The sequence below is a fragment of the Electrona antarctica genome (genome assembly GCF_951216825.1).
Source record: "Electrona antarctica genome assembly, chromosome: 12".
Lineage (NCBI taxonomy): Eukaryota > Metazoa > Chordata > Actinopteri > Myctophiformes > Myctophidae > Electrona > Electrona antarctica.
This window is the reverse complement of record NC_136793.1, coordinates 35,480,545-35,493,129: the sequence shown is the minus strand read 5'-3', so window position 1 is coordinate 35,493,129 and position 12,585 is coordinate 35,480,545. Positions and strand designations below refer to the sequence as shown.

At 40.6% G+C, this 12,585-nt stretch overlaps 1 protein-coding gene across 1 annotated transcript in view; it reads right to left on the bottom strand.

Moving 5' to 3' along the window:
* Nucleotides 1–12,585, bottom strand: part of loxl2b (lysyl oxidase-like 2b) — a 48,129-nt gene that overhangs the window by 20,539 nt on the left and 15,005 nt on the right. The window contains exons 4-6 of the mRNA XM_079515747.1: nucleotides 11,344–11,555; nucleotides 6,985–7,201; nucleotides 3,352–3,535 (exon numbers count right to left, since the gene is read on the bottom strand). Of these exons, the coding sequence (XP_079371873.1) occupies nucleotides 3,352–3,535; nucleotides 6,985–7,201; nucleotides 11,344–11,555 (613 nt within the window). The remainder of the gene's footprint in view (nucleotides 1–3,351; nucleotides 3,536–6,984; nucleotides 7,202–11,343; nucleotides 11,556–12,585) is intronic.

Genomic DNA, 12,585 nt, shown 5'->3' with positions numbered 1-12,585 from the left:
TATGCAGTGTGGATATTTCTCTCCTGGTCACAGTATATAGGACAAGCCCAGGAGGGAGTGGGCAATTTTCCACAGTGTGGCAGTAAAACATGCTATTTTCCACACTATATTCTTGTAACAGGTGAGCTAGGGTCCTTAAAACTATTTCACAAGCTTGTTACAGTATTTCTGCTGAGTTGTGTGGGTCAGTGTCACTTTCTGGGGGTTGGGTGAAACTAGGGGCTGGGCTAAGGAGGGAAGGGGGGGGGGGGGGGGGGGGGGGTCCAACCTTGCTTTGCCTCCTGTGATAAAACCTCTATGTCAAGCCATAACAAAGTCCTGCTGGTATAAGTCTAACAAACTCCTCCATTGAGGCCATAAAGACGTACTACTGGTATAGGAAGCTATCATTAGGGATATTCATCCATAAAGTGGTGGAAGGATTTCTATTCTGCACAGGTTCAAATTGCCTGGAGGCCAGGGCTGAGTTGTTATGGTGCTCATCCCATAATGTTTCCGAGGTTCGATATCCAAAAGGCAGCTATGTGTGCTTTTTAAATGTCTGGACTGAATAATGACTAATGTAATCGAGGACAAAACATCATCAGTCCACTTTACTCTAAATACAGGCCCGTCTTCCAGTAGGAGATATTTCACAACGCTTAAAGAATGTACTTGTTCAATTCCATCCCAGTTCTCTGTTATGAGACTGTGTCGCGCACCAAAAAGAGATCTACAACCTCACAATGTGTTGCATGCTACAACCTCCCAATGTGTCGCATCCACAATGCATTGCAAGCTTGCAGATCATCTATTTTTGACACATGGCAACATCATACGACAAAGTACAAGAGCATTAGCTAAGTGTATAAATTGCACACAAAGGATATGTTGTAAATACAGTAAAGACTATATGGCTTGTATCTGGTTTGCAATTAGGAGTCCTCCATATTTGACTATTGCCTTTTGGAGAAGAGTGTACTTGTTGTTCACCTCACTGTTAGGTGGAACCACAGGCAAAGCTTCCATTCAAACTCGCAGGGCTCTTGCTATATATATATATGGGAACCCATTGGCAAAACAAAGGAAAAACAGCGCCCTCTTTTCCTTTGAATTTCTGTCTTGAGACTACAATATACCAAACATTTCCATATTTATACTGAATAATATAAAACAAAATTGCTCTGAAGATGGTCACACGTTTATATGCTCTCAAAAACCTTCAGCACTAGGCTCCTGAATGGAACCAGAGTCACTTTCACCACTTTCAACTCTACCTCACCAAACTCACTTTCGCCGCGTGGTTGGTGAGTTGCTTGGTGACGTCAGTGGTATTGAACTAAAGGGAAAGGTTGAGGGGTAACATTACTGTCTGTGAGATGTTTTGGATATTTTCCTAACCAGGCATTTGGTGAGCAGATGTACTATTGCTCTAAGTAGACAATCATCACTTTTCATCCCATTCCATGCAGACACTGTATTTTAATAGCCACTCCAGCAGTAAAGGCTGTAATTATAAGCTTTCTGGGCTTATTGCCTTTGGATTGCTTTCAAAGCTACTTCTATCTTGCTGGCTACTGTACACCCTGTACCTAACTGTGGGTCAAAGCTTGGGATTTTTTTTGTACAAACATTTTCTGAAAAGCATCCTCACCCTCCTAGTCTATCGTAGCCAGATGATCAGAGATCTCTGCTTACAGATACATCTGGTAACATATAACAAATTGAGAGAAATTCTAAATTCAATATATTGGCTAGTAGAGCAAAGAAAGCAGAGAAAGTGGCCACAAACAAACCTATGCCTGATGCTACCTGTACTGTTAATACAATCGTGTTAATAAAGTATTCAATCAATCAATCAGATGTCACCAGGCATATCATATCCAAAGCATCCTCATCCTCCCATTCTCAGGTACAATTATTTATTACCCAATAGACATAATATTGAATCAATTAATATTCTGTTGAATGATACCAGACTATGAGTATGATTATACTTTTACTCTTACAGAACATGAAATGAAAAGACATTATGTGAATAGTATACTAGGTCATGTGAATAGATTGACTGACAAAATGGCACGTTTTGCATACCATAATCAGTGTTGGGCATCGTTACTTTAGAAAGTAACGTCGTTAGGTTACTGGATTACTGCCCATAAAAATAATCCCTTACCGTTACAAATTACCTTCTGAGAAAAGTAAAAGGTTAGATTATTTTCCGTTATTTTCCGTTACCCGACAATTAAAACCCATTTTTGAATGCTTGCGCAAGTTGGTTACATTGTATTAGGCTACTGCCTACCGTCATTGCGCCGCATTATCACGGCCCGGTTAAAAACGAGAATGATACACACCATGAACTGACCATAGACAATATCCCCTTTACAGCTCTCTCTTTATTAATGAATATAATTTGCCACAATCGGCACGTAGGACTGGACAGAAAGAGAGTGCAGAGAGTACACTACAATATGCCATACTAGGCTGTTGCGCTGCGCTCTGATGCTCTCTCCACGCCGCGCGCCGTGGCGCATGAACAATAACAACAATCCACGTGGACCCACGACGACCCACGTATGAATTAGATAGTTTATAAGCAATGGCACGGCGGCCATCCTTGCAGGCAGTGACAGTAACAGAATGAGAATCCTGTAGGCAGTAACCTGTTCATTTTGGGGGGGCAACAACAACAGCCTGTTGTTGATGATGAATGATACTATGAAACTTAACAATTCATTAACTAGTACTCACCTAATGACGCCGCCACGGAGGATATACCATGTTAAACGTAATTCCAAAGTGTTTAGCCTACATTGTTTAAGTCATAGACGCATGCGGTTTTCATGAACTTTGGCTAAAAGCATGTTGTTGTTATTATTATTCCACTACCACCCGGCACTTCTAGTCGACTAGACTGTCATGGCAGCTGGCTACAACCGAAACAACTTCCTCTTCAAAATAAAAGCTACTTGTAACAATACTTTTATTTCTTAAGTGAACTACAGGATGTAGTAGACGCAGGATGTATAGTACATGGTATAGTGGGCTTGGAAGGATAACTCACACAGAAGGCAGGAGAAATAGACTCCGCGGGCAGTCGGGGCTTTATTATTTTTTAAATCTTGCCAACAAAATGAACAGGGACACATTATAGTAACGGGATTACTTTTTTGGAAATGTAACTAGGTAACTAACTACTAAATTGCAAAACTAAGTAGTTACTTTATTCCGTTACCAATGAAAGTAGTCTGTTACATAACGCCGTTATTAATAGCGCCGTTACACCCAACACTGACCATAATGCATCTACTTTGAGCTTAACATTCAGTCCATTTATATACACTGTATTGGTCTGAAGGATTGGCCCACCTTGTCCGAGCCGTCCTCCAGACAAGATCTCTTTGGCGGTTCCAAAGCTCAGCTCTCGACACACCACAGTAGCTGCCAGCAGGTTCCAGTTGTCATCACATATAGTTCCCCACTCCCCATTCTTCATCACTTCAACCCTGCCTTCCCCCACGATGGCCCCACCACGCAGACGCACCAATGGTTGCTATGGTGGAGGCAAAAAAGATGAAGTCAGTGAGTGAGTGACAGAGAGAAGAACATTCAGACACCAATGTGTTAAAAGGATTAAGTAAAAACAGAAAAAGAAAACCCAAATAAAACTAGAAAAAGTGATCCTCGGAGCACAGGTCTCCGCCAGGTCAGGTAGGTAGGTTATTGTGGGCCAGCAAAGCAAAGCAAAGCAAAGTTACTATATTTACCCAGGGTATCTGGGCTAAGCTCAAGAACTTGTTTCCAGCCAGGCCCTGCTCATAGAACATTTCATGGTAGTGGTTCAATGCCTTGCTCAAGGGCACTTCAGCGGTGGTAATTTTAACGTGTCGGACCGCTGATTCGAACTGGCGACCTTCCGGTATCAAGACCGCTCCGCAATTCGTTCGGCCACCACTGCCACGCAGTGTTTGGAATTTGCTAATCAGGGTGGAATATGAAAAATCAGACGGATCCGTCTTGATCACTTGACTATGTGTACAGATTTGGACAAAGTTTGTGGGAGTAATATAAAAATAAATTGTTTTGCAAAAATCGGCCTCCTGGTTGCACTATAATAGGGCAATGTTAAAAGGGTGGCATTTGTTCCTTAACAGTGCGAATATGCGTGCAAGGTTTCACCGCAATCGGTTCATGAATTGTGGCATTTTGTTTAAAACGGGGCACTCCTGCAAACTTTGGAAGCCAATCTTAGCCAATCAGGATGAAATCTGAAAAATCTGAAAGACCCGTTTCGTTTAATGACTATAGAGAATGAGATACTGTTTAACGATTTGCGTGAAGTTTGCACAAAATCTGTGTAGTAGGAGTACTGTCAAAAATGTGTTTTGCAAAACTCTGCCTCCTGGTGGTGCTACTATAACAACCCCATGTGAAATTCTTGGGTCAGAGCAGAACATCTGACCCTGTGTGCACAGTTTCGCTGCCATCATGACAACAGTGCCGGAGATTAGTTGACCAGTGACCACAGACAGACGGACGGACGGAGGGACAAGGTGCAAAACATAGTCTCGGCCATGCCTTTCAGCCTGCCGGAGACAATAACCCACAGCCTTTACCGTAGTGTGAGTGGCAAACATTTGGAATACAACTATTAACACAATCAGCGCCGGGATTTCTTTCAAAATAGAAGCTCGAGGTGCCGGGAAGATATGGCCGCTTTTACGCTGTAAGCCCGCCCACTTCCGTTCCGGGAAAAAAAACGGGAGACATATTTTTGCTTGCTTACCTTTAAAGATTACGATAAAAGTCGCTGATGATCGCTCGCTTCATATTTTGAACGAGAGGCGTGTTGAAGTCAGAAATGAAGAGCTTAGTATATCCATCTGGTCAAAACCACGGAGAGCTCCTTAGATTACTCGCACCGAGCCTTTCTTTGTGAACGGTAAACAGGGAAATGAACGTGCATGCGCAAAAGAGCAAGGAGTGCAGAAGGAGAGGCCAACTAAAAAAAAATCAGAATATTTTTCTCTCGTTTGATATCAATGAAAATGCGCTAGGACGTGTACACACGTGTACACACACGTCCTAGCAACCCGTCGGTTGGATTAGTTATGACGTGCCCACACATCGTACGGTCTGAACCAGTTAAAGTAGTTAAAGTGTGTTTGTCCTTGGTTGATCAAATCTATCCCTTACAGTTTGCAACTGAATACTAGGCAACAGATGTATTCTGTTGGACATTTTTGGAAGTGAACTCCATGATCTATTCTACAATGTTTTTCTAAAAGGAGAAAACCACAGTTTTGGGTTAGACTATAGTTCTTCCAAAAATAACACAGTCAGCTGAAAGTTTGCAGGACCACAGTTTAGACTTTTCCTACTTTCACAGGGCAGGAGAATTGTTAGAAAACCTACAGACTGGGTGGCTCCATGTTAACATGCCACTGAAGTGCTCCTGCCATTAAAAGCTCAGACAGAATGGAAGTGTTTAATTTTACAAGTAAACACATTAGTGGCATAGTTTCACGTGCTTCACTGCCATTTGTATTCAGCAATCTGGACATCTTTAAGTGGATTTGTGGGTTACTTACACCTGACCTTTCCAAAATACAATTTAGGCATTTAGCAGACGCTCTTAATCCAGAGCAATTTACAGTAAGCAAGAACAACACAAGGTAATACAGCAAATACATAGAAATAGTCATCAAGAATCATAACCATAACCATAATCTAAGAACCTAATATCTGTCTAACAGTAGATTAACTGTACAGTGAAGTATACATTATAGAGTGCTACGTCTATATAAAATGCTAAATTATAAATCTAATAAAATGCTAAATTATAAATCAAAATTACTATAGGCTATACAAAATACAAGTGTACATAATACATACTAAGGATAATATTGTTAACAAATTGTTGTTGTGATCTTATTCCAAAAATGTGAATTTTTCACAATTTTTGACACTGATCTTGACAATTTAATTAAAGACAGATGAATCGAGGAAAAAATGTCACGATGCTTAAAGAAGGCAAGCATCTCACATCAGGACATTAGAGCAGACAATGACGCCACAAGTGGACAAAACTTCAGTGTAGCACTGCAGTTGTAGCACTGCATTTGTCTTAGGGCCAATTCATACTCCTATTTTACCGCTGTAGTGCCGAAATGATTTCGGCTCGTCAAGAAATTTTCAGTAGCACCGAAGAGCCGACTTTAGGACGGTACCCACCCCCCCCCCCCCCCCCCCCCCCCTAGAAATCTTCATTCTAAAAAACGTATTGTTTGTGGCATTAGATATGGCATTAGATATGTCACGTGACATGTCGACATTTTCGCAAATTTACAACAGTGTTAAGTTTACCCTACTATACAAAAAAAAACAGTTAAAATTAAGAACAGCATTTACTGAAAAGACTATGTTCTGTCGTGTTTCAGGAATCGAGCATCCATATTCCATGCAGACCTACATCTTGTGAATATATTATAAGATACTCTATGATTAAATGTGGATACTATAATGTTATGATATAATCATTAATTGTAATGTAAATGCAATACTCATTTGTGTATATTTCATTTTTCGTATTATGTGGTATGCTGTAGTATACGCATAATTTGAAGAACAGGATTTACAGGCAGTGGTTCTCAAAGTGAGGGTTCCAGGGGGTCCCCATCAAAATGTGTTATTATAGCATCAAAATCTGTTTAACCACTTTAATCCTGTTTTATACTTTGGATATAAAAAACATAGACAGATCTGCTATTTCGTTTTTTTTCGTTTAAATTTTTTACAATTGTAAAACAACACAAATCTTCTCTTATGGGGCCCTGGCACGACAACATGTTTTCAAATGGGGGTCCAGGGACAAATACATATCAATTTAAAGGGTCCTTGACATGAAATGTTTGAAAACCTCTGACTTGTAGTATTGTAAGAACTGTGGGTGTTCTGAATAGTTTCTCATGCATCTCACGGAACTGATCCCCGAACACCTACCTCTTGTCGGAATGCCTTCCTGAAGCCCGCCATGGGTGTGGGAGCGAAGGCTCTCCCAGGGACGCAGCTTACCACCACTGGCAAGCCTCCCAAACAGGTACCGTTGCTTTTCAGCGACACAGCCTGACCCAGTTTGCAGCTAGACAGATGGGCCTCGTTGCCAGTGCAGTTGACTGAGTAGTCCCAATAGGTGGGCTTTCTCCTGCGAGCGAACATCCTGGAGAGACAGGAAGCATACTAAGTTAAGTGAAGTCAAGATGTATTTGCACAGGACACTCAGGTGACGCAGTAGTAAAATGCCTACCCATCACTGTGGAGGTTGTGGGTTCAAATCTACCGTGGTGCATCCTGCTTTTTTAAGTAATAGTATAGCTGATTCTGTAGTAAACAGGTGGTAGTCTAGACATGCTTTGTTGAGATTTAGGGTTAGCGTAAGGATCTGGGGCTGGGCGTTCAGAGCACACCACAGCTTGACAGCATTTCCTTTACCAATGCTGAATATCCATTGCCTGGAATAAAGGTTATACAGTAGCTGGGAATAAGGACGGAGACAGGTTAGACAAAGTTAGGTTATTCATAACCTACTTGATAGTATTCTTAATGTTAAATTACTGATCCCTGAATGGGAAATAGCAATTATCACAACACAGCCACAAGTGTTACATGGAACACAGCAAATATACACAATGAACATCCCAGAGAAACATAGAATGATGAGAGTGAATATATCCAGCACATAAGTTAAAAACAAGAGGCCATCTGCACAAATGTATACCAGGAGAGTGGAGACGCCATCAAGAGGTCAGGTCTGGCAACTATCATTGGAAACAAAGTGGAAACATTGCATGTTCAAAACGGTAAATCTTTTAGAAAAAAAAATAATAATCCTATGTAGTTATTTAGTCACAAGCTCTTGTTAATACTTTTCATTGGCTCAGTATTCATAAAATCCACAGGAATTAGTGACGTCTCTATTGGGTCTATCTATCAAGTCAAACCAAGACTAGTCTGATCTGGCCCAGAATATCACCTGATTTCAACGAACATTTGATTCTGCCCACTAAGACAGACGTCCCTGGATGAATCAGAGAGTCCGATCGAGGCCAGATCAACTTAAGTCATATCATAACTAGTCAGATCTAGCCCAGAATAAGCTATATTTATTTTTTACTGGTGAAGACGTCTTGGAAATGACGTAAAGATCATCCCCATATGGGCTGTGATCTGGCCTAGTCCTGAACGTCACCGGAGTCACCGGAGGACGTCATCATAACGTCATCATGACGTCATTTGGCTTGCTGGGCAGACTCAACCACTTTGACTTATTTTTGAGGGGTGCTAGCCCCTCCTATAGTCAGCTATTACTGTAGATTTTCGTCTTACACAAACATTAAATTCCCATTGACAATGAATGGAGAATTTACATCATATGTGGACAAGCAAATAGGCAGTGTCTATTTTACCTCTTGATGATGTACGAGTGCCCCTCACTTCACATGGGTGTGATTTTTTATTTTCTAAACTAGGAAAAATAGCAGATCTACAAGATTTTAGATCGCCTATTTTTGCTACTTTTGTGTGACACGGCAGCATGAGGATTGAAATATGGAGATACAAGGTTTCTGCCTGACAGCAACGATTTGCACTCAATCCTAAATGGGCCTGACCTGCCAAGTAAAAATGTACTGGGACTGGTTGATCTCCATCCTATAATAGATAGGTTCCACATAATCATAATGGATAGGTTCCACTGAGATGTGAACTCAGATTAATGGATTCAAAGTTCAGAGTGCTGCTAGCCATGACTGATATGACTGATGACCGTGGTGAAACAATAGTGAAGTTAATACAATTACAGCATTAAGGCATTGTAAGAACTATCGTCGGATTTGTCGCTGTCGGGTGGAAACCTTGTATGTCCAAACCAGTTACTTGTCAGAAAAGTGCTTGTTAATACATTTCATTGGTTAAATAAAACCAACAGACACATTTAAAAACCTTCAACCTCACGGCCCTATTTGGGACATGTCATTATAGGCAAAAATAGAAGATCTACAAGCTTACAACTTGTCGTGACGCACTGTGAGAACTTAGATCAGCTTTTTTCGCACAGCGCTGTCATACAACGAAATGGGGCATACATTTAAAAGTTGAAAACTGAGATACAAGATTTCTGACATAATGTTGTTACGGACGAAACAACGTGGGGCTAATTGTGCTCTTTCAGGCCCACTGGGGTGCTAATCTCTTCCTCTCCATTTAGTACAGAGCCTATATTAATGTGTTTAACGAGCCTCACGCACAGAACAGTATGTCCTCCAGTCTGTGTATCACATGTCTTAAGTATACACAGAAAAGCAAATTAAAAGGAGACAGCATTTGTTTTTCATTTGGGACCTTACATTAGAAATGCTGCAGTCTTTTGGACATGGCCCAAATGTTCTAATACCACGCCTAGATAGATGGATGCCTGGTATCTCCTCAAATGTAAAATTTAAATGACACTGCGATACATTAAAGCAAGTGTAAAGCAAGAAATTACAACATTCTAAATTACATGTTTCAGCAGGTGTACATTACACATGCACACGTATGTAATGTAATATTATGTAAGGATGTACATAGCATCCTTACATAGCACATGATAACTTTTAATATAAATCTTGGCTGTCAATGTTAATGTGAATAAAGCTAACCTAGAGGGCAAACGCTGAGGCATCCGAACAGATGGCAAACCCCAGATTATGAAACAACTGGAGCAGGCCTTTGGCTATGCGCCGCTACTCAGTCAAACGGCAGCCTGTAAAAACAACGTTGTGCGCGTTTCATGTTTTTTTGAGCAGGAGCAGGGTGCACGGGGAAGCAGACACGTAGATGGAAAAGTAAGGAGCATGACTCGCGCCACTGTGGTTTCCTAAGCACAAGAAACTTCCTTACCCTGCAGAGTTCACTGCAGTGCTGGCTAAAAGTGTATGGTTAACTGTGATTAACCTGTAGCTATTTGGCTGCTGGTTACCACATTTTCCGCTTCAACATTACAACTGCTATCAGGAATGCAATGAAGTTAAATGCATGAAAGGAGGATGATTTTGTATTTATTTATTTTGAAAAGGCTTGAAAGGCTTGTGGTGAGATCGAAGCAAGCATGTCAGACACACATGGGTCTCTTTTATTAAGACCTAATTTTCCATATTTAACTTAAACCCTATAAACTTAGTTGACCAGAGCCCCCAGCACTCTGTTCTTGGACCCCTTCTTTTTTCTCTCTAAATCAAAACTCTTCACTGCAAACAGACCCTGAATATGGACACTAGTATATATATAAAATAATAGGCAAATAGGCAGAACATTCTTGCAGATTATTGTTTATTTTCTGTAAAAACAATAGGTGTATAGCGACCCCTGGGGGACTTATATCAACAAAGTATTAGGTTTTAAGGTTAATGTCCCCCTATAGAGTTGAGCGATGTCAAGGCTTCACATTCAGCAGACAGACATTGTATTGGTATTGTATGTATGGGACATGACACTGATCAGGTTTCAGAGTTTCCATGATATATGGATTTCTTCCTCAAGTCAGTATAACAGAAGGGGATCACGTGTGAAAACGAGGTTATATAATGAGCTACATGGAGAAGTTGGAGAACATCAACCCTGAGCCTGATTGTGTCTTCACCATTGTACATGAGCTACAGTTGTGGAGCCTCCACCCTGGCAGTAGGCCTATCTCACAGCCCCCTTTCCACGCCCCCTTCCGGTAGATAGTGGTGTCATTTAACATTAGCATTTACACGTTTTTTTCTCTTGAGAATCTAAGTACATTTCCTAATGTAAAAATGTGACAGACCAATATTATTATGAAGCAAACAAGATGGTAAATCACCTCGAACAGATAGAACAAACCTTACCTTGAGAAAACAAAAGTTGTAGACTTCTTAAATTACCTCTGTTAACATGTAGTGTCTATGGAGTGACGTCACGCTATCACCACTAACTCGGAAAGGGGGCGTATTAAGGGGGCGGGGAAATTCTGTGAGATAGGCCTGTTGTTGGCACTTTGAGCTAAACAGGGAATAGTACATACTGTAAGTGTAAACGTGGCAGTCTTCGTGCTATGTTGCTCAACACACCCACTTAATCCCAAGAAAAATGACCATTTGAGACCTATTTCACCATTCAATAAGAGTGAATAGAGAGATAATTGAGAAAGATGACGTGAGGGAACTGTTAACCATGGTAAAGTTCATGTTGTACTCCACCCACTGAGATGCAGATATAACCACTGTAACAAAGTGTGCTTATAATTTCCCCTTGGAGAAAGTAATAAGGTACCAACCTATCTAGTGAATGACTACTCACTTGTACACTCTGGCATTGTATTTCCTCTCCCCAGGGAATCCAAACATGCCACAGATGACCCTGCTGTCAAGGTGGTTCCACTCATTGTTGCAAATCTGCTTCCACTTGCCCCCGTCCTTCACCTCCACATAGCCCTCTGTCACTGGGATGCGCTTACGGTATGATGACAGGATGGCTCGAATGCGCACGTCCTCCACTTGAATATTGAAGTTCTATGAAAAAGAAGAAAATATAGCAAATATTATAGTGATGGTAAGAATGAGGTAAACATTTAACATACTTGACATTTCCCAGAGCATACCATGGTTTGATTTTAAAGGATGGGTGAATGTAATTCACAATCTATGTAAAGCGCCTTGGATAAAGGCGCTATATAAATGCACCATTTACCATTTTATTTACCATTTTAAAGGAAGCCATTAGATTCACGTCATTTCAGTATGGTATTAAATCAACTTGCAGCCTTGAAACGTATAGGTAGGTAATACACTAAATATAATATTAATCATACATTTATAATTGACTCTGTTGTTGCATTTATGCACTTTAAAGTACAGATGAACTATTAACACACATTTGGATACAATTTAATTTATGGTTGAAGCTGTGAATATACACATTGATATGCATTGCATGAAGCTCTGAACTTTTGGCTTTTACCATTTCCAACGACTTTGTCTGGAATCATCAATCCCATCTTATAAACAACTCTACAGTACATCACAGCCCAGTGGAATGTTGCATTTCTTGTGTTACATAATGTGAAATCTATGGCCCTCATCTCCCCATCTGTGCTGTAACTCAACCACCCCCTTGTAAACCTGTATCCGGTTTACTTAAACATTTTCACGGTAAATACCCTCATTAATATAAAAAGACCATGACCAGATGCACTGCAACTGTTTGGCTTCTGAACAGCAGAATCATGGAGGTCTGTACCAGCATAGCACGTGTTGTGTGTGGCAGTGGTGGAAATGAGCGAGTATTTCCTTTTTTGATCATTTATACTTTTATTCCACTACATCTCAGAGGCAAATATTGTACGTTTTCCCCCCCACCACAATAATTTGACAGCTTTAGTTAGTAGTTACTTTGTAGATTTAGATGAATTCAAAACATGCATTAACCAAAGCCTCACTATTTAACGTTTCAACAATACATGTTAAAGCAATAACAATCATCCTCCCATAAATGTATAGACTCAGGGGGGTCCCTGCTAGGAGATTGACTGTATTACTATAG